Source organism: Manis javanica, chromosome 2 (assembly GCF_040802235.1).
Source record: "Manis javanica isolate MJ-LG chromosome 2, MJ_LKY, whole genome shotgun sequence".
NCBI classification, from domain to species: Eukaryota; Metazoa; Chordata; class Mammalia; order Pholidota; family Manidae; genus Manis; species Manis javanica.
Window position 1 is genome coordinate 34,743,384 of NC_133157.1, and position 23,168 is coordinate 34,766,551.

The following is a 23,168-nucleotide window of genomic DNA, read 5'->3' on the forward strand; positions in this document are numbered from 1 at the left end:
TAGAGGAGACATCTAGCAGAAGACTTCTTCCAGGAACAGTTATGTCCTGTGAGAAATCCATTCCATCTGGTTTAGGTGGGGCTGAAGTTTCCCTAACTTTCCTTTTCTTCACAGAAGTGGGCATATGACCCCAGCAGGCCTATGATCCTCTTGGAGTCCATTCCTGCCCAATCACTTTCTGTAGACTGGACAGGGAGCTATTTCATCTGTTTTTCTAGTATCTTGGGTATCTTTCATTACCCATGGCCATGGAAGCTTCTTAGTATTTTCTCTGGAAATTACTTCTTATGCAGTTACTCACCTTCTAAATTGTCCTCCTGCAGAACTGCTTTCTTCTAGACTTCAGGCCCTACCTACTACTAGCTTAGAAAAATCACAGGGGCATAGGAACCTTCTCTCTCCTCACAGCCCCAGTTGTCTCCCACTGGATCCCAATTCAAACCTCCACCAGCCTAAGACACTTGGCCTGGGCAGAATGCTTGAGCCATGCAGCAGGGGCTCCATCTTGCTCTGATGCTGGGAAGCACTGGCAATCTGTCCAGAAAGCAGCCTGGGTGTGCCCACCACAGCAACTGGCAAGTGAGGAGGATTACCTCCCTGCACTGACCTGACCTGAGCTTGTTTTGCCCACACCATCTTTGGAATCTCATGACTGTATTCTCAGAGGAATAACAACCTTTCGATCTTTCTCTCCCTTGATACAACGCCGCTCCCTACCCCTATCAAAACACAAGCACCTCTCTCATTTCTCTACTTCCTTCCCAGACCATGAAACGTCTACTGCTTTTCTACTAAGAAATTGAATCAGACCTGGCTGTTGGCCTAACCTGGTGAGGAAGGACCTCTGTGGTAGACTGTGTTATTGTTCAAAACACTCCGGGTCCCTTCCCCAGCTCCGTCCCTGCCACCTTCCCTCCACTCACACACAACATTATACACCCCTGCCTTTTGAACTCAGGAGTGGCCATGTGACTTGCCCGGGCCAGTAAGATGTAGGCACAAATGACGATGTCACTTTTGGGCAGACCCCAAAGGCCACCTGCACTTCTCTATGTCTCTTTCCTCTTCTTTGTAAGGACACTGGAGTAGGTCCTGGAGTGACAATAATGTAGAGAAAAAGTGCAGCTGACCCACACTGGACATGTGGCAGGAACAAGATGGAAGTCTCAGCTATTGTCAGCCATGGAGGTTTCAGGGCCCCGAGCCTCAGTTGATTGATAGAACCTCTCAGGCCCTGGTCAATAGGGCCTCTTTCTCCACAGTTGAAAGTTCTCTCTGCCCCAGAACACACTCTGGAACTGGAACATCAGGCCCAAGACTGTGGGGAGTAGCACTTCCCAAGTTTTGCAGGGTATAAAGCTGGGGTCTTTGTACTTGACCCTGCCATTTTCCCCTGGTCATGCCTGGATCTGGTCTGACTGGCCCTGTTCCAGGTCCCCCACTTTCCCAGGGCCCTTGGCTTGGAATAATAACACTCCCATAACTTCTTATTCCAGAGCAAATGACACAGCTCACACAAGAGTGATCAGTGGTTTCATTTTAAGTGTCCACATTGCTTGGAAGTAAACATAATCATATAAAAATTATTTTTATTAAAATAGAAAAGCTTTCCAGTATATTGCATTGAACACATTTATATAGAAAAAAAGCAATTGCAACAAACATGCTACATCAGCTCTGAGATATTCTGAAAGCCTTAAGTGCCCACTTTAAACAACATTTTGGTATAATGAGCATATCCCCATATTTCAGAGGGTATACATAATACTGAAAAAAAAAGACTTCATGTAAAATCTAAATTTAGGTGCATATAAAGAAGTATTACATCGAATAGCTTATTTCAAACTGTGAAACACATTCAAAGTATTCAGTTTCTTAGGCCATATGCAAACATTTTAATACTTAGATTGACATTTTTAAATATATAAACCACTGTTCTTTATAATTCTATATCAAAAAAGACAACATTTATTATACTGTGCATATCACAAAAAGCAAATGTGTCTTCATGAACAGAAAATATTGGGTTAACACACATGATTGTCATTTTACAAATATGGCTATTCACCTTCTTCATAATAAAATAGAAAAATCATGTATTATTTACATGCACTACTAATTATTTCACTTTTTGGCATTATATAAGTAGCAGCAATTGGTTTAAAGAGTGATGTTTAAAAACTCTAAATTTAACTCTGATGAATACTGGAGAATATATATTTGGTCACTATAAAAATGCACACCACAAGATGCCTTGATGCCATATAACTTTTCCCTTTCACAAAAGTCAAAGACACACACTAGTAACCACTGAGCCTATCACCATATACTATGTGAGTGCCACTTGGTTAGCTTTCTTTGCTTAACACAACAGATGGGTTCCTGAATTAAATTTCTATAAATTAAGTGTGATGATTTACATGATAATTTCAAAGATGTTTTATCTTTACTTCATACTCTAACAACAGTGGCTCTTCACTGTGACCCCTAGAGCCTCTAGACAGAGTAGGTAAAACCTGTAAACACACACACACACACACTCACAGACACGGGGGCACTTTAATACCTAAAGGGACTCTGAAATGAGGTTTCTGGATATGAAGCCCATAGTAAAATGAGTTTTTTTCTAAAAAGTGATCATTTCACTTATCGATGATCTTGAATTTGTTTTAGAGTGGGGGACCCATTTAAAGAACAAAACGTGAATAGTAAGGCAGTGATCCACCAGAGATATCCTCTTTTCATTACTATTTGGAAGAACTTATTTTAACATTTGTAAAAACCAAACAAAAACCCTACTAATATTGGCAAATTAAAAAAAAAATACTGTGTGGTGAATAGAGGTGACAAGTGCTTTTACTTGACCGCTATTAAACTTCAAACCAGCAGTTCTGTATTTGTCTTTCACAAGGTAGAAAACTCAGGTGGAGGAACATTTTGCCCTTTTTATGGGCAGTCACTTATGTGTCCAGACCATGTGCAAAGTGAGGCCCAGGCTGGGGAGGAAAAAGCAGGAGTGGCAGGGGGGACTGGCTCCGATGCCAGCTGATGGTATACTGCTGGAGACTTGTACCTGGGAAATGATGAGGGCAGAGAGAGGGACGTGGGATGCCAGCGTAGGGCTATCGGAGTTGATAAGGGATTCGATCTTCTCTGCTTCTTTATTGCAGGCCTCAATCTGGGGGAGGAGAATCAGATTCTCTTATTACAAAGCCACAGAATCCTTGGAAAGGTCAAGTCAGACAAATTCCACTACATCCTAACACAGAAAAATGTTTTCTTTGTCCTTCTATTCCTCAAAGTAACATCTTAATAAAGTCTTAATTTATTACACAAGTAACAACAGCATCAATGGCAATCAAATTAGAAAAGACCCACAATACTACTAGCCTTTCTCTGCTCACATCCTGTTCACCGTTTATCTACACTTAAACATTATCTTTATGTGGTTAAACAGAGCCACAGGGATTGGACTTCCAGTGCCTACTTACACATCAGCAAGCAAGCACTTAGGCTTAATCAGCTTCCGGATTGTGGTGGTTTATAAACTGCTTGTAGTCCCCCTTCACTTGAGCCCTCACTATTTTGATGCTGACATTTGGGCCTGCATGAGTGAGTGAGGTTCATGTCTAGATTGTCAGGAAGAAAAATGGGGGCCCACAGGACCAGCTTGGGGGTGCTCCCCCTCTTCAGTGAGAACATGGTCTTCAGGGGACAGAAGTCTACTCTGGCTGTGTCGCTGTGTGACCTGGGTCAGTCCCTCCCCTCCCTGGGAAGGACTCAGCTTCCTTATTTGTATGATGAGCAGATGCCTTCTGTCTCGGCACACTCTGAGCCAGTGTGCACCCTCTCCAGCTCCTTTGCGTCCTGTTGTCCAATGTGTACCCAACCTCAGCCACCTGGAAAATGCTCACCAGGCGCAGCCCTGTCCTTCACTAACTGCGTAGCTTTCCTCCCTCCTACTCTGCCTAGCTTTCCAAATGCCTCCGTTTCCTCACCCGCTTCTAAGACCACCTGAAGATAAGTCAGCAGCATATGCTGAACCCCACCTGCAAAGCTTTTGGATAATGATCAACAGGAATAATCAGGATCACAATTTCTGATTCAATGCTGAAGTACCCAAATACATCACACTGTGGAACAGACACATGCATGCGGATTTTCTGAAGTATTTCCAGAACTGTTATTGGCTTTTTGTTTGTTACCTAGAAAGAAAAAAAAATATTTCTACTTTTTCAAACAAAAGAACAATTCCATGTTAGTGCCTAAGCTGCCTTGCCTAAGAGGAAGAGGGTCATTTGACCAAGGAGCCCCAAAGTGCAGGGCCCCAGAAGGGCCCTGAGGACTGAATTCTAGATCTCCAGAGTCCATTCCAGTGGGGTTTTGTCCAAGCTTTGTGGCCCAGATAAACACTCTCATCAGAAACATTTTTTTTAAGTGACTGTTCTGAGTTGGAGGCCATAGGGAAATAAAGTCCCCTTCTTGTAAAAATACAGGTGTTTTAGTCCAAATGGGGATAGTTTTCCAGGTAGTGGCAGGTGTTGGCTGCTGTATTTCTGAAGCCCTGTCTCCATAAAAGCAAGCAGAAAAAGTCAGGTAGAGGCAAGGGAGAAGGGGAAGAACTATTATGAGAAGGTGGCAGGCCCTGGAAGCACCCCCAGGAGGAAAGGAGACTGTGAGGGGAGGAAACCCTCTGGGCATCTCCCAGTCTCTGGCTCCCTGGTTCTGCTTCTAGCCCAAACTCTGCTTACTATGCTAGCAAGGGACCTTTTCTAAGAAAGGCTCAGGCTGACTGATGTGCAGATAGAGCTCCCTACAAGCCAGGGTGTAGAGGAAAGGAGCACAGGGTCAGGAGCTAGACAGCCTGAGTTCAACCCTACTTCTGCTGGTTTGGAGCTATACAGCTTGCAGCAAGTTGCTTCTCTGCAAATTAGTTTCTTCATCTACAAACAGGACAACACATTCTTCTCTGGATGGTTACTGATAGGCTTATCAATAAGGTTTCAACAATATCTGCCACATAAAGCAATTTACCTGAGCAATAGTATCCAGTTTTTCTTTGTCAAATAAAACTCTTAACATCCCAGCACATAATGGACAACAAGCACCTGGATAACAGAAACCATATTATGTGTTTAGAATTAGAAACCAGGAGAATTCATAAAGTTGGTGAAATTACCAACCCTTCATTTTGTGCTGGGAGAGTTACAGCTGTCCTTATGGATGACTGCACTTATAGTTGAGTTTTGTGACCAACCTGGGGTCTTATAATCTATGTGTTTGCCAAAATCCTTCCTCCCTCCCTGCTTTCATCCTTTACCACTTCTCAGGGTGAGGCAGCTGTGGTATAAGACAGCACAGAGAGAGCTGGACTTGCAGGTGATGTGGGGCCTAGACCCTGCCCTGCCTCAAAATTCACTGCAGGATCCTGGGCAAGTGCTTTCCTGGGCCCTTGATTTCCTGTCTGCCAAAAAAAAAAAAAAGGGAGCAAGTATATCAGGGATTCCATGAGTGCTAGAGTCATCAAATGAACTTTAAACAATATGTTGAACTGTTAGAAAATGCTAACAAGATATCACAATGTGGTCTCCAGGAAAGAAACTTTGCTTTGCTCACTGCCGTGTCCCCAATGCTTAGAAGAGGGCCTGGCACATAGCGGAAGCTCAGGAAACATTTGGGGAATCCATGGATGGAGGAATAACTTGTTAGATTCCAGATTAACCAGTCTGTGCAGACTTGGGATAAAGTATCTTGCACCTCTGTTTAACTGAAATGTAGGGACTGTAAGGTAAGCTGTTTAAAAAAATGGTTACCACTCATAATAGTTTGTATGAAACAAGATTTTCTTGATCATATGTAACTAAATGAAGTAGATACTAGGGCCAATCTAAGACAACTATCCTGTTTTCAATTTCAAATGTTTGTGTTTATCAAAAGTACTTCAACTATTCATTCATTAATTACTAATTCTTTATTCATTAAATTTATAATAAATGTTATACATTCGAACAAATAACCATCATTTTAGTAATTAAATGCTGAATTATCTATTTACATTAGTAACAGTTTGGTGTGAGATTTTGCTTGAAAAAATTGGACACATTGTTTTAAAACCTGCAGACCAGATGATGTCTAAGGTAATCCACAGCTTTTTAAGGTCAACATAGAGTAATGCATCTAATCAGCACCAGGTAGAGTTAAGACTTTTTGAAAAGCTTAAATAAACTAGTCAACTCTCTTCCCCTCAGTAACTCACTCTCTGGAAGTGGACAAGCAAGTCTCATCCATCCCACCCCTGCCCCACCTCAGATACTGCCAGCCTACCGGGTGGGATGATGGGTTTGCACTCAGTCACTGAGAGCGAAAGACACTTCACGGCAGCACACTCGGCGATGGAACTGTACTCTGAGAGGACCCCGACAGCCTGGCAGGGCCCATGGTAATCGACTGCTACACGATCCGAGTAGGCAGCACACACGCTACTATATGTCTCTCCATTGTGCCCACAGATGGGCTCTGTGGCTCTGCAGAAGGGCTGAGGGCAAACAAAGCACATTTAGCCTGAAAACCTCTCTGTGGTGCACTTTTCCTAACCAAGAGGGCAGAGCAGGTGTCCTTTATTTTCAGGAAAGAAAAAGGACGCAGGTATAAATTCTGGGACCCTTTTAATTAAAGCTCCTGAGGTCGGCTAACATGGGGTAGGGGCTGTCCCAAGATGAACTAGAGAGACTACTTTTCTCAGCTCTTCTGGGACTTGGGTACTCATTCATTGTGCACTGAATGAGATTAAAGTCCCCCTTCTTCCAGGCTTCTATTACTCTAAGTGCCTACTGAAGGAAATAAGATCAATCTTCATGCAAATTTAGAGGCCTTATCATCTCCTGTTAGGTATGGGACGAGTGGAGAGATCAGTGGGAGATGACTGCATCCATCAGGTAAGTTAGGAATATGTAAGAGAAGACTTGTAGCCAGGAAGAAGGAACAAGTAGGAACTGACGACCGGGAATTCAGAGTAGAAGGTATCAATGTACTTGAATACCAGAGCTCTGAGGGAGACAACCTGAAGGGATCGTCCTGACAAAGAAAAACCAGGAAATGAGAAGCAGTCATGTGAGGTATTAGCTGGCTGTGGGCAAGATGCAGGGCCCACAGACAGGCTCCCTCAGGCAGAGGGGCCAGCACACAGATCAGGTGTGCAGGTGGGAAACCTCAGTGCAGTTGTCTTTGGGGTTATTTTAGTGAACACAGATTTCACAACCCTAAAAGACTGAATGGCAAACTGATGCAAAAAGACATTAAGTCTTCGAGAAATTTCCAACCACTTTCAGTACTGTGGGTGGGACTTGGGTGGGAAGAGTGGAAAAGAACCCTTTTCTTGGTTGTTTTAATTTGAATTCTTCCTGAGCTGTTTTCTAATGAGGGCCCACAGAACTATGGAAGGTGAAAATGGTGCTGACTCATGCCAGTGTGTGCAACTTCAAATTCTTTCCTGAAGATGAGCAGCAAGAAACCACTCTCTTCTTGCTTGTACACGTGATGTGCAATGGTACACACACTAGCAAGAGAACCCTCTGAGTTAGGAGAAAAAACTAGTCTTGGGGTGGCTCGTTTTTGGTAGAGAACTGAGTTCTCTAGATTTGACAGGATTCACAGAAGACCCTCAAGCAGTCTTACTGCTGATTCATCTCATAAAACCGAGTTTATGCTCAGTGTACGTGGGTTTGTCAGCTAAATAACTGTACCTGGCAAGGGCCTTTGTATAAGAGGCTTTTCCCTCTCTGGTACAAAGTACAGAGATTGCTGTGCTCCATGTGGTTTGTGTCACAAACAGGATCACGGACCTGGTCACAGGTGAGCTGTCGTGGCAAACATTCATACTGGCTACATCCAAATTTATCAAAAGTGGTCAGGCAGACTTGTGGTTTGGGTATGCATCTGAAAAACACAAATGCAGCACCCTGAGCCAGTGGCAGAAGGGACTCCTATGGGGCCAGTAAAGAAAGCACGGACAGGAACGGCGACTGAGGAGACAGCAGAGAGCAATCAGAAAGAGTCCCTGGCCCCAAGAGCTTATGGAGAATGGGGAGTCAAGCATGTATAAAAAGTGGGCTATCAGGTAGAAAACTATACAGAAAAGTCATTCTGACTGGGAGCCTGGAGGATGGAGAGGGCAGTGCAGACCTGGGGCCGAGGGGGCAGCAGGAGCAAAGGTGTGGCACAGGAGACCCAGGGCAGGGGCAAAGGACGCACAGGCTAGAAGTGGCATATGAGAAGGCCGCCAGGTGGACTGGGGTCTGATGCTAGAGGCCTTGGTAGTCAACAATCAATGAAGCATTTTCAGGGGCCTAATTTTTAGCTTTCCTAATATGAGCCTATTTTAAGAGAAGGCTTCCCAGTATGTGCTGTAAATTTCAGGTTTCTGTGCTTACAAGACCGAGGACATGACATTGTCTAGTTGTTAATCACTGAGAGAATGCCACCCCATGAATTCCCTATTTTCCTAGCAATACCTGGGCCTTGCATCATTCTTAATTTCTGAACTTCTTTAGAAGGGTTAGGGATGCAGGTCTTTTCTTCTTTAGATGTTTCTGCCTCCCTCATTTTTATATAGGGTATTTATAATTTTTTGTAAGAACACAAGACCTCTTAAAATGTTTAGCTTTCACTGGGCATTTGAAATAATAGGATACACAAATATCAGACTATAAAATAAAAGGAGACTATAGTAGCTAGCATTATTTTAATCTTAAAGAAATAACTTCTACTCTTTTTAGGGATAAGTCTCCTGCACTGAAATGACCACCACCATCATCATCACTATTCGTTTATGATGGGATTTAAAATCAGAATGCACAGAGTTGTGGATTTCTGGAAATTTAAGATATCTGAAGAGAAATAATGGAGAAGAATATTAGTACTTCATTATCTATTAACATGGAAGGGATGAGAGCCAGGAATATCAGGAAAATTTGGTAAGTTGGGAAGAAGAAACGTTATCAATTAAAGTACACAGATATTAAGAGGATCAATAGGAAAGACTGAGAAGTTGGGGGATAAGTTAAAGTAAATATGATTAAGCCAGGGGCTTGTCTTGCTTATTGTTGTGTCCTAAAGTTTAGAAAGATGCCTCCTTCCACACCACACCAGGGTTTTCAGGAAGGAGAAGCAATTGGTTCTTCCCAACAAAACCATTCTTAAGTAAAGAACTGTGGCACTGGGATGTGTCCTGATCAGGTCTCTAAGGCAGCTAGCCAAACCTCCAGTTCTAGAAGCCTGAGACCTAAGAGAGTTGGCAGGACACTTGCCCTGCAGCCACCACATACAGAAGTCCATCATTAAGGCTAGCTCAACTTACTTTGAGCTCATGAGAAAAGTACAGAAGAAGAAGCCCCTAAACAAATAACTTCATGTAACACCGACATTGCATTTCCAGGGATTTCTCATGTTCAGTTGCTAAGATGGAGGTAGGTAAGTGGAAGAAAATTTCCCATTACTATTAGGCACAAATAACTGATAATAAGAACACATCCATTTCTCCCACTTAATCAGCTACCTCTCCTTGCTTCACACTGGTTTCAGGCTTACACAACTGCCACAGCTCCCAGCATACACCACAGTATCTCTTCATTTTCAGCTGCCCAGATCTTTGCTCCTGTTGCTCTCTGCCTTCACCAACACCACCTTTCCTCCACTGTAAACTTTGCCTGTAATCTCCTCCTCTTCTTTCCAGCCTAGTTATCACCTTCTAGAGGCTTTTCCACACCTCCTCAAAGTTGCATCAACTGCTCCACATCAGGGCCTCCAGTCACTGCACACTACCAAGCAGCTTTACATGGCTCTTTCCATCTAGACTCCAAACTCTTCATCTTTGTATTTTCACTAGATGCTTAGTGTCAGTCTTCAGTTGGAAAAGACAAGGAGCCGTTTGATTTACCTTTGATTTTTTGGGCAGGGGTTGGGATTACATGGATCCTTTGAGATGCACGATCCAAACTCAAACTGATGGTCTTGGAGGCCCACACAGCGAGCAATGCAGGCACTGGGGTACGTGCGCCCATTCTGCCCACACACAGGGACGAACTGATCAGCACAGTTGCAGGGCAGACCTGAGGAGAAGAAACAGCTTCAACAATGCGTACTTGTACGTTCCCCTTCCTTTCGTATTTCTCAGTTAAGGCAAACCACTAACAACCATGTGGTGGTCTCCTGTTAAAACAGAGTTGTAAGTTAATTAGGGAAACATCCCTGCAATCTACCACAGTGTTTTTAAAGATGGCAAGGCTCTGAAAAGCCATTTGTCTGTATAATGGCTTTCCTTTGTTCCATTTATTGCCATCTAATTGAGGGCCTCTGGACCCTGACCCACAGGTAGAGCGCCTTATAAACAAAGCTACAAAAGGGAAAATACTGTTTATCCTAGTCTGGTATATAGAATCTAGAATTTAGATGCTTAAGGTCTGGCTTGGGGGATTCCTGGAATGTTAAGGGTAATACCAAAAACAAGCCAAAGACAACTGGTATAAACTCCTCACATGGGTTCCTTCCACTCTCATCTCTGTAGGGAGGAGCAACATCTAGAAGATAACTTGGGAAATTATTTTGATTTAGAGACTTGAGAATTTTTAGGAATGTCTCTCTCTGAGTCATTGTGGGGAAAATGGAACTTTCTGACCAGTATTCTTGCTGGCCTTAATAGCACCCACTGTATCCTGTTTGCACATTTATGGGATATTTACCAGTGACAGAGTCCAAGGCAATCAAAGGAGTACCTGCCCAGGGGAGGAGTAGAGAGGAAACACTCATTCTCTCCTCTGCCTGTGTTCCTGGGACGGAATTGGCAGGCATCTGCCAGTCACCAGGGACCCACCCAGAGACTTCCTCCCAGTGTTAGAGGAGGGTCCTGAGGACGGCTACAGAGAGCGACCTTGGGAGCTGTACAAGAGGCGGTCCCTACTGGTGCAAGCACAGAGAGAGCAAGACATGAGAATAAATTCTTTAATCCCCAACTTCTTGCCCTTGCCTTAATATGGTCTCACCAAATTCACAGGGAACTTAGGCCAGGCAGGGAATCCTCTCCTCCCAGAGCTACAGTCATGTTTGGACTGAGGCATTATCTGAGTCCCAGGAAATACAGCACACTTTGTGGCCAGTAAAATCTGCTTAAAGTCTGCTAGCTGAATAGTCACTAACTTAATTTATTCTAGGACATTAGGGGCTACACACTAAAAAAGGGTCCTGCAAGTTGTAAAGTTCACCTTCTAAAAACATTTAGATGTAAATAAATAAATGTCTTCTATGTAAACTTTAGTTTTATCCCCACATCATTTTATGATTTCTCTAAGCAGATTTAATTGTCCTCATCAGAACAGAGCAGAGCAGATTAAGGACAATAATAAAGAATAACAACAAAAATAAAGCAGAAAGTGGGTACTCGTCAGGGTGGACACAGAATGGGGTGGAAGTAGTACTGCCTTTACCTTCCCATCTGTCTGCCATTCACTTATTTCTCATCTCCTTTCTTGTTTCCAATGGGCTGGAGATACAAGGCTGGTAAATCCCTATTCTGTTCCACTCCCACCCCACTCCATGTGTAATACTAACTCCAGGGAAAGAAGAATTGATTGCCGCTGCAGCAGCATGAAATAGGGCAAGGCAGCTACCTGGTTTCTCTTTACCCAGAACCAAAATATTTCAGATCTGGGGAAAGCAGATACCAGCAGATAGATACCCGTGGGCTGTGCTGTTGCTGTCGGCAGCTGCAGCTTCTTCTCGAGAAAAGAGCATCCCATCTCACTGGTACTATAGCTGGTGCGAGCATAATACTAGCAGCATAAAGCACGGGAAGGTCAAGAACGTAGTATTCTTGACTGATTGCACTAAAAATTCTTAAGTCTCAGAATTACAGTAATTTCCCAAGTTACCTTCTTGTTGTTGCCCCTTCCTACAGAGATGACAGTGGAAAGAACCCATGTGAGGAGTTTACAACTGTTGTCTTTGTCTTGTTTTTGGTATTACTCCTTAACATTCCAGAAATCCCCCAAGCCAGACTTTTAAGCATCTAAATTCTAGATTTTATGTAGTAGACTGGGAGAAACATTCTTTACTTTCCTACCTATAGCTTTGTTTATAGGCGTCTCTACCTATATGAACCAGAAAGCTAAGGAAGGTCAAAAAAGAAGGTGGTGAGAAAAACATAAGAACAGAAACAAACTTAGAAAATAGATGGACATTTTAGACATTACCCCATAATGATAGGGGTAAATGGGTATTTTACCAGGTAGAAAAGTTTCATTTAATTAAAACCATTCCAATCACTGGCCTTGTTCTTTTGACGCATGGAATGCCAAAACAGTAGTGCTTGGAGGGCCCTAAGAAACCATTTAGTTTAAAGCCTTCAACTTACTGGGGAGGAAACAGAACCAGAGAGGGAAAGTACCCTGTTCTCAGATGATGTATTTATTTAACTGTGTACATCTGCAGTTAAGGTGAGACCAGAGAAGCTGTCTTGAAGGGAAAACGGGTACAGAAGGATGGTAGCCCAGTGAAGACAGCTTCTGGGTGACATGGTTACCTGTGAAGGTGCGACGGTCATCTTCGGAACTGTGCTCACTGAGGCACAGGCGGGTAGAACACACCAAATTGCCAGCAAAACAAGAACAGATATTGCAGTCGATATTAAAGGATGTTCCATGACCTGAGAGAAAGATAAATAAAAAGTCTGATAAATCATGCATTTATAAATACATCATAAACAAAATTTTGATAGTTTTAAGTGTTTTAAGATAGAAATTGTTGAAAGATTATTTCTGAAGGGCGTTCAATCTACAATACTTACATTTTCATATTTACCTCCCACCATATCCCTCCAAACCCCTAACCTAATGTACCAGTCTCACGAGACTGCTCACTATGCTCTGAGGATGTTTCTGGCTGCCCTTTCTGCCTCAAATGCTGCCGTCCTCTTTCTAGAGCTTCATTGTCTCTTCAGGACAGACAATGCCATCTTTGGATGGCAGACTCTCCCAATGCTCTGGCAGGAATGACTAGCTCCTTGAAAAGCACTTGGTCTGCTCCTTTCTGTGGCTCAAATTCTCTCCCATTTTATCATGTAAAGCATGACCTCAGTCCCTCATCCCAGTGTCAGCTCCACAAGGCACTAAGATGTCATTCTGTACAGAACAAGCATTCAAATCAGTGAAAACTTACAGAAGAAATGAATTTGCTTCTCCTCAGATATTTTCTGTGGTGTAAGTTACTTCTTTTACATTTTAGCTAGGTAGAATATGGACTAAGAAATGAATAACTGACTTACTTTAGGGCAGAAATTTGAAAGCTTCTTTAGCCAAGAGTATTCTTCTTTCAAATAAGATCTCACAAAGAAGAGTAAACCAAGAGACATATAGAAGCTGAACTGCCTGGTTGATGGGTAAGGGGAAGGAGGTGGGGGTAGGACAGTAGAGTGAACAGGTATGGGGAAGTACATGCTCAAAAGTAGCATTTTTTTCCTACAGTTGTTGAAGTCATATATTGACACGGACAGTTGTTTGGGCAAAAGATGGTTAATAAGGAAGCAGTGAGAAAGCAAGACCCTAAGATGTTCAGAGAAGGCATCAAAGAGTGACACCTTTTAATGTGCTCCCTCCCAACCCCTAATCAACAGTGTAGTTCCCATCCCCAGTCTGCTCTCCACAATGTCAAACTCTGACTTATACTTCTGGGTAAAGGGGCCCAGGGAAGAGAGACACGGCTGAGGAGGGAGTGGGGAGGAGGACACCCCCATCCTTGCCTGCAGAGGACAAGGGCTTTGGAGTCAAACAGGCCAGGAACTGAATTCTGCTTTTGACTCCTATTAGCTGGGTGACCTCTGTGAGCATCAGCTTCCTCACTATAGTACCTATACCAAAGAGCAACTGGGAGGATCAAATGTGGTAACGCAGCCCAAGACTTGGCCTAGTTCTTGGCACACAAATAGGTGGCAATAAGTATTAATTAATCATTATTAGCTAAAAGCCCCTTCTTGAGGAGGCTTCTAGAGGATTCCTTAGAAGTCCTAGTGCCTTGTAGAGTACAGTTTGAAAAATACTGCTCTGGAATATCTCCTTTATAGATCTTACTTTTCAGTAAGAATCCATCCAATACTCTTCTTACGAAGTTAACAAAAGACAATTACAGCTCAAGACTCACTTTTTCTTTTTCCTCCAACAATACAAGACTTCTGAAGATCTATACAGTGCATCTCCATACAGTTTTCTAAAAGTCCACTTTGTCCACATGAGCAAATTTTGTAGCAACCAACCTCCCCTGCGGATGACGGCACCTGGATCAGTGTCCCCTGCCGCACGATGAAATCAGAGGCTTCTCCCAATTTGCAACCTGCGCAAACAAAAATTAGCTGAGAGAGACAGTATTGTTCTATGGGACTGTTTAGTGACATATACTTCACATAGGTCTTATAGGTACTGTGTGGCCTCTGAAGATTATATAATAGAACTTCCACCAAGTTAAGGAGCTGGTTGGGTTCACTGGCCAAAAACATCCTCTCAAATGAAAATTCCATGTTCTGTGAGATGGTGGTGATTTAGGAACTATACCTAAAAGTTAGCTATAGTTCAGTACCAAAATGCTATATGTACTTTTTTTTTGGCTTTGGGCTTAGAAAGATAAAGACTATCAAAATTCTATCATATAAAAACTCTTCATTCTAGAGCTAGCCCTCCTCATTCCCTATGAAAATTTAAATCAGCCTTAAATCATTAACATTTCAACACATTAATCTTTACAGAGATAACTGCACATCCCACTCAGTATGCCATTTCTCCATATGTAAAGAAAAGAAGAGAAAAATCACAATGTGCAGTATATCTCAAACATTACAACATGGAAAAGAAAATATGAAAGGCTGGCTAAAGGTTTTCTCTTCTTTTGTTATTAAGAACCCTCTAACTCATTATGAGTCTAGTTTTAGACTGATATTAGTTTATAATCTAAATAACTACTGAATATTACACTTGCCTTTGTCTTTTTTTTAGGTTTATTGGGAGAACTTCAAACATTACAGAAAAATATAATTTAGAAAATAAAGTTCTTTGTAACCTCACTCCAAAGAGAATCCCCACAAAGAAATGCCAGCAGCACATATCCACATCCATCCCACACCCATCCCATCTACATCTTACCTTCAACACAAGAGTGTGGAAGGCAGGGATCTCCAGATGGACATCCTTTGCGGTTGACCTCACAGAGCTCATTAGCAGGGCAAGGATTTGGGTTACAGGGATGAGTGACCTCTTCTACAATGTTACCTAAAGTACTTGGTCCTGCAAGACCAAAAACAGATCCATTTAACCAACCAATACGAGTAACAGAGTTCTGTTAATTATCTGAAATAGTTGTGGCTGGAACAAACGGAGAACTCATGAACATAAAGCAAGGCCAGATGCTAGCAAGTTACTAAAACACAGATTCTTTGGTCATCTGTCAAGTTAGCATAAACATACATACATTCATTCACTTGATTATTTATCAGGTATCTACAGTATGCTAGGCAAGGTTCTACACACTGGCAATACAGTTGTTAGACAGTTGTTAGGCAATACAGTTCTGTTAGACAAATCTCTAACAGAATTTACATTCTAGTCAGGAAATAGACATTAAGTAGACTTTGTGTATTGGGGTGTGTGTGTAAATAAAAAAGTCAGATAATATTAAGTAATAAGTAGTGTAAAGGGATGGAAAGTGACAGGTATATTTTGGATAAGGTGGTTAAATAGGTGTTTATGTCTAAGATGGATAATTTAGTATATTTTACCAGAAGTGGTAATAATTTATTATGGTAAAATGGATCCTGTACCATGATTTTATTTGTTAACTTGTGACATAATGACCAAGGAAGTGTCTCACTTAATATAAAGTGCATATGATATTTAAAGAGAGTACTGAAATTTTTAAAAAAGCATTTCTTTATTTTTCCTCCTTCTGTGTATATATTTGACTGTTCTCACAGAGTCTGGGCTGTGGTAGAGTAAGTTTTGCTTACTTGACTTTAGGCCAATAGAGGTAAAAGGGTTCTTCAGGTTTATCTTATCCGTCCAATCATTTTACAAATAGGGAAGCTGAGACTCAAAAAATTGGTATGTTGAAAGTCACAGAGATCTATATTCGAGTCTAATGCTCTCTTTTTTTTTTGCTATCCTGGTCATAAAGGCTAAGGGACATAGCTTGTTGGTCTTGAGAAAATGCAGCTGATACTACTAGCTGCAAATCTACCACCCACTCTTCTCTTCCTGCTTACTAGTGGAGCTCCGATTTTACTTAAGGTGGCAATAGGCCCACAGCTAAACAGAGAATCTTTCTCAGTTTCCCTTACAACTAAGGTAGTTTTCCCTTATACTAGGATGCAGTGGCTAGAATTCTAGTAGCCATTTTAATGATAAAGTACATCTAATTATCTTGATGGTGGAAGCTACGCACTGAGGATGGTAGAGAAAGAAAAGGGAGCCTGGATTCCTGATGATTGAGCCACCATAACAGCGTTGGGCCATTTATTTCTGGGTTTTCTTTTACTTCAATCTGTTCTGTTATTCACAAACTTAATCCTACCTGATACAGGAAAGCAAAGTGCACAGGAACTGAATTCCCCATCCACCTTTGCAGCCAGCTCAGGAACCTAATGCCCCCTGGTGGTAGCTTCAGCTATTCCCTCACCCTAACTGGTGTGAGTTATTATTATTATTCTGGTTTCTAACACATAGTCACCTCCTGCCAGGAAGCTCAGCTCCAGGATCCCTCAATGAGATACCACCTTATTCTTCTAACTCTTGGCAGGAGTATTTGGCAGAGATAAAAATTCCACTTTCATGTGCTAACCCAGACCATCATTCCTTCCTCCCTGTTTGGTGGGTAAATCCAAGCCAATGCCTGGCTCAGGTCCACTGTACTGAGGACAAAAAGCTGAAGACTCCCTGGGGGAAATTCCACTTTCTGGTCAACCATGGCAAGGAGACAGCAATGATACGGAGCTGGTTATCTGAGAATGGTGGCTCATGATTCATGCTCAGAATTCCTGATTGACAGCAGTTCACCACCTCTTCTGACTGATACAGCAATCATTTCTGCTTACATATTTTAAAATGACAATTCTTCCCAGGGCCAAAAAAGCCAGGCAAATAAAGTAACAGTTTGCAATTGAGATAGCATCATTAAACCAGATACATGCTCATCCCAAACACACATCATGGTCAGAGATAGCAGGGAGAAGGGTTTGAAATCTGAAAAAAGAAGAACTTACTAAGGTATGTATCTAAAGGTATACAATTCTCCAGGTCATCTGTAGGTGACAGAAGTTCACAAATACTTTCAGCAGTATGGTCTTCAGGGAATTTGTTCTGGTCCCCACACTTCTTGAGAATCTCCACACAATCTGACCTTGAAAAGAAAAATACACACAAATTTAGGGTCCAAGGAACCTTCTCATGTTCTAGTCAAAATCAGTTCTACTTCTGAGGCTTCCCAAAGTGAATTTTCATAACAATGTTTCACAATTGGTTAGCAGTTAAGTACAGAAAAAAACAACAGAAGTCATAAAGGACCTCAGGCTGAACAATAAGTGACATATCACACTATCAAAGCACCCCTAAATTTCTCCTATCTGAGATCAAAGACCTTGCTCAAATTTTACAATCATTCTTAACTTACTGTTACCTCCACGACTGTGGCTCTTCAATGTCTCTGAAAGAAAAACTAGGCCAGTCTGCTCTGCTCTTTGCAAAATCACCCGTCCCTTCTTTCAGGACACAATGCTCGGTTGCCTCTTCCTTCCTCCTTGCCTGCCCTCCTCCCCTCCTTCTCCCCACCTTCCTTTTTTCTTTTTAAATATATCTTTAGTTATCAACATTAAGGTGCTTGGCCCATAACTATTGGAAAGTCCACTACTTTAAAGTTTTCTCAGTCTTCAATTGGGATTTGTCTCTTTTTCTATGAGTTTTCTGGGCTAAGAGTCTATAAATTTCCTACGCATTGCCTCTCACTTGCACCCAACAGTTACCTCTCATTTTTCCCCTACTCAGGTCATCCCCAGGTCATGTCAGATTATAGATCTGGATCCTGTTTAAGGCTGACATAATCTGCAATCAGTCATCAAATGCGCAGCAGCACTGAGCCACACACCAACTTAGGGACTGGGTATTAACTTGGTTTTGGAAAAGCTTTTTGGAAAAAAAGACGCTCATAGACCAGATAGCATATATTACTACATAGCTAATGCTTTGGGTTTCAGGCCATAGAAGCTTTCATCTTTACTTTCTCCTAGATCTCCTAAGCAAACCATCCATGAAATGTTTACTACCAACAGGCCCTAATGAATATATTCACTAACTCCTTCACTCTTCAAACATTTATGGAATACCTACTGTGTGTCAGGATTATGCTAAACCCTGAAAAGGAGAGAAAGAGGAAAGAGGAGACAAGAAAAAAAGAAACTCAAGGAGAGCAAAGTCTAACAGAATGTATGACAAATACAAAAATTAAAATATAAAAATAGAGTTGTGCACTGAAGGTAATGCTTCTTGAACCAAATTCAGTAAGGGAAGAAAAACAGATGTCTATAGAAATTTGTAGTATGGACAAATTACTATCAGCTGGAGAAATACGGGGAGATTTCAGAGGAATGACAAGCATTTGAGAAGGGCTACGAAGGACAGGTAATGGGCAAATGGTGATGGGGGAAGAATATTTCAAGCAGAGGAGGAAAAAGTGAGAAAGCATTTGACATGTGGGGGTGGTGGGCAAAGGGAAGTGGTAGGAGGGAAAACTCTGAAGATAGGCTTTGGGAGTAGATTATGGAGGGTCTGGATCAAAAGTAGAGTCATTAGGATGAAAGAAACTTACTTGCAAATAATACTTCCTCGGGATTTACTGTGACAAGGTTTAATCTGCAGTGAACAAGCTATTGCTTTCCACATTTCCGGCTGGCACTTTTTAATGTCAAGAACAGGTATGTTGATAAATGGCATCTTTATGCTTCCTTTCTCCCACAGCTTCATATCATTCATGGCTCCTTGATCTGACTGAGCATTACAACTCCTGAAAAGTTCTGTTGGCCTAAAGAGAAAAAAGACCAGAAGGAATCAAGAGGCAATTATTTTCTAGAGAGAAGCAACATGTAATATCCTGATATACTAATGCACCAGGAAAATCTGATTTTCTTAAATAAGAAAGTACATGCAACCCATCAAAGGAAGTCAGCTTTGAACATATGAACAGCATAGACACTAGCATTAAGATTCTGACTACATGTTTTCTTTTTTAACACAGGTCTTTGTGAGTCAATTAAAAACTTCAAAACACTTGGGACAGTGCTATCATCTCTAGGCCTTACCATTTCTTTCATTTCACAAAATAGATGAGTCCAAGTTTTAAAAATTAAGATATAATTATAAAAAAGAAAATGCAGATTTTATGATATAATCTGGTATGACTTGACAGATGTGTACATCCATATAAGCATATCTAAATCAATTAAGGAGTATTTCCATCATGTCAGAAAGTTCCCTTGTGACCCTGTCCAGTCAATGCCCTCCCTTCTGACTGTATCCCAGAGAGTACCTCCATTCATACTAATATCACCAGAGATTAATTTTGCCTCTTCTAGAAATTTATATAAATGGAATCATGTTGTATGTACTCATTTGGGTCTGCTGTCTTTAACTAAACAATCTTTTTGAAATTCACCCATGTTGTTTATATAGTAAATTGTTCCTTTTTATTATTGAGTAATATTCCATTTATAAATATACCACAGTTTATCTTAGTGGTTCTCAAACTTTTTGATACCAGGACCCATTTCACTCGAAATTATAGGGTTCTCAAAAAGCTTTTGTTTATGTAGGTGATATCTACCAATATCACACAAATCAAAACTGAGAGGTATTTTAAAGTTATTAATACATTTAAAATGATAAATCCCTTAAATGTTAATATATTTTTATGAAAACTATATTTTCCAAAACAAAACAAAAATTAGTGAGGCTAGAACTATTTTACAGTTTGAAAATCTCTTTGATGTCTTAATAGAAGACAGCTGGATTTTAATCTATTAAATCTGCTCCTGCATTCAATCTATTCCTCTATCAGTCATATAGCATCTGGGAAACTGTTTCCTCGTGTAAGAATGAGAGTGAAGAACACAAATAACATCTTAGTATTACAAAAATAGTTTTGATTGCATGGGGGTTTTGGGGACCATGGGCCACACTTTGAGAGACCCTGGTTTATTCATTCACCTGTTCATAGATACTAAGGTTGTTTCCAGTTTTCATGTCTCTTTTCACAGCTATAAAATGCACTGTTGGATTATAATTTTCTGAGAAACTGCCAAACTGTTTTCCAAAGTGCATTTTACACTCTCACCAGCAATGCATGAAAGTTCCAGTTGCTTTACACGCTTTTCAGTCTTTTTAGTTGTGGCCATTCTATTAGTGTATAGTGGTATCTTGGTTATAATTCGCATTTCACTGATGACTGATCATGATGGACACTTTCTCATGCACTTATTAGCCATTCAGATATCTTCTTTCGTTAAGCATCTTTCCAGACTTTTGCCCCTTTTTAAAATGTTGTCTTTTTACTACTGAGTTGTAAGAGTTCTTTACATATTCTGGATATAAGTCCTTCATCAGGTATATGTATTACAAATATTTTCTCGTGGTTTATGGGTTTATGGTTTTTTGCCTTTTAATTTTAATGTCTTTTTGATGAGCAAAATTGTTCAATTTTTAACATTTATTTTATTAATTTAAAATATTTTATGGGAGTATAATTTATATACAATATAATGCACAGATCTTAAGAATTCAGGTTCAATTAGTCTGGAAAATTGTATTCACCCATGTAACCAAAACCCTAAACAAGATATAGAACACTTCCATCACATCATAAGGTTCCCTTAATGCCCCCCTCTGATCAATTTCCCCTTCTACTAGAAGCAATAACTTTCTGATCTTTATCATCATAGATTACTTTTGCCTATTCTTGGATCTCATATATATGGACTTGAAAAGAATATTTTTGTTTTGGGCTTCTTACACTCCATGTAAGATTCATCTAAACGGGTTTATCAGTAGTTTGGCCTTTTTTCTCGCTGTGGCCTACTCTATTGTTTGGGTACACCATAGTATGTTCTTTCATTCTCTTCTTGATGGATGTTTTATTAACTTTCCCCATTCTGTGTTCTTAATAAGGCTGCTACATAAGTCTTCTTTTGGACATGTTCTCATGTCTCCTGGGTAAATGCTTCAGAATGGAATTGCTGGGTCATAGATTTAACTTTTTAAGTAACTGCAAGAAAACTCTCCAGAGCACTTCATTCATCTTATACTCGCAGTAGCAGTCTGTGAGTTTCACTTGCTTCACATGCTTGTCAGTATTTTAACTTTAGCCATTCTAGTGGGTGTTAAAGGCATCTCACTGAAGTTTTAATTTGCTTTTTGTATGACTAATTATAATAGACTTTTTCATATACTGAAATGGCTATTTTGTTAATTACAGTATCATTCATATACAATCTTATGTTGGTTTCAAATATACAACAGAGTGGCTCAACAGTTAACCCATATTATTAAATCCTCACCCCCTCTAGTGCAGTTACTATCAATATAGTAAGATGTTACACAATCATTAACTGTATTCTCTGTACTATACTACTGTCCCCATGACCACCTTATACTGTGATCGGAAATTATTGTGCCCCTTTTCCCCTTCCTCCTCCCCCCCTTGGTAACCACTAGTTCCTTCTTGGTGTCTATGAGTCCACTGATATTTTGTTCCTTGTTTTGCTTTGCCTTTATACTCCACAAATAAAGTGAAATCATTTGGTATTTGTCTTTCTCCACCTGGCTTACTGAAACGGCTATTTTGATGTCTTTGGTGAAGGATTCTTGAAAGTTTTTTGCCCATTTAAAAACCTGAATTGTTTGACTTTTTATTATGAGGTTGCAGGCATTATTTATATATTCTGGATACAAGTCCTTACTCAAGTGTGTGTGTGTGTGTGTGTGTGTGTGTGTGTGTGTGTGTGTGTGTGTGTGTGTGTGTGTGTGTGTGTGTGTGTGTCAGGGGGTGTACATGTGAAGTATTGAATATTTTCTTTCTGATTGTGGCTTCCCTTTTCGAATTTTAAATGGTGTCTTTTGGTGAACAAAGTGTTTATTTACTGAAGTTTAATTCATTAGTTTTTCTTCTTTTATAATTAGTGCATTTTGTGTCCTGTCTACAAAATCTTTGCCTATACCAAGGTTGTCAAGATATCCCACGTTTTCTTCTAGAAACTTTATATTTTTAGCTTTTATGTTCAGTTCTATGACCCACTGAAGTAAATTTTGTGTATGGTATGAGACAGAGGTTGAGGTTCTTTTCTTTTCCCCATATAGATACTCAATTTTTCCAGCATCATTTACTGAAAATGTTTCTTTTTGCATTGAATTGCCTTGCTGCCTTTGTTGAAAATCAGTTTACTGTGTGTGGGTATATTCTTGCCTATTTTGTCCTACTGATCCATCTGTCCAAATTTATACCAATAGTACATTGTTTTAATTTGTTATTTATAATAAGTCTTGAAAACAGGTACTGTAAGTTCTCTAAATTTTTTCTTTTTAAAAAATTGTTTTAGCTATTCTAAGCCCTTTGTATTTTCATATGAATTTAAAAATTAGTCTGGCAATTTCTACTTTAAAAAGGCTGTTGGATTTTTTTGGGGGTTACACTGAATCTAGAGATCTGTTTCAGGAGAATTAACATCTTAACAATATTGAATCTTCTAATCCATGCACATGATACTATCTCCATTTATTTGCTGTCTTTAATTTCTCTCTGCAAAGTTTTCTGGCTTTTACATCTTTTGTCAAATATGTCCCTAAATAGTTCATGTTTTTGATGCAATTATATAAACTAGTATTTTTAAAAAGATAAGTTTCACTTTCCAATTATTTATCAAATTCAAAGATTTAAGGGTTGTTTGTATCAGACTATAGGGCATTTGCTTTTATGGTTCCCTGCTTCCTGAGATTTTCCTCTTACATGTCCAGCCACTCTGGCAGCCCCAAACTTGGATCTCTAACTCTTCAGCCCAAGACTGTTGCTTTTGGATAGATTTCTATATGCCACACAAAAGGACT

The 23,168-nt window shown here is 40.5% G+C and overlaps 1 protein-coding gene across 10 annotated transcripts in view; it reads right to left on the reverse strand.

The window, feature by feature from the left end:
* Positions 1-1,569: 1,569 nt before the first annotated feature.
* RECK (reversion inducing cysteine rich protein with kazal motifs) overlaps positions 1,570-23,168 on the reverse strand; it is a 66,344-nt gene continuing 44,745 nt past the window's right edge. For all 10 annotated transcript variants that reach the window (XM_073227612.1, XM_017674007.3, XM_073227604.1 and 7 more), the window contains 11 exons: positions 18,886-19,098; positions 17,288-17,424; positions 15,177-15,317; positions 14,185-14,373; positions 12,572-12,694; positions 9,935-10,106; positions 7,743-7,935; positions 6,325-6,535; positions 5,035-5,108; positions 4,050-4,205; positions 1,570-3,178 (listed from right to left, as the gene is read on the reverse strand). In XM_073227612.1, coding sequence (XP_073083713.1) covers positions 2,957-3,178; positions 4,050-4,205; positions 5,035-5,108; positions 6,325-6,535; positions 7,743-7,935; positions 9,935-10,106; positions 12,572-12,694; positions 14,185-14,373; positions 15,177-15,317; positions 17,288-17,424; positions 18,886-19,098 — 1,831 coding nt within the window. In that variant the 3' untranslated portion in view covers positions 1,570-2,956. The remainder of the gene's footprint in view (positions 3,179-4,049; positions 4,206-5,034; positions 5,109-6,324; positions 6,536-7,742; positions 7,936-9,934; positions 10,107-12,571; positions 12,695-14,184; positions 14,374-15,176; positions 15,318-17,287; positions 17,425-18,885; positions 19,099-23,168) is intronic.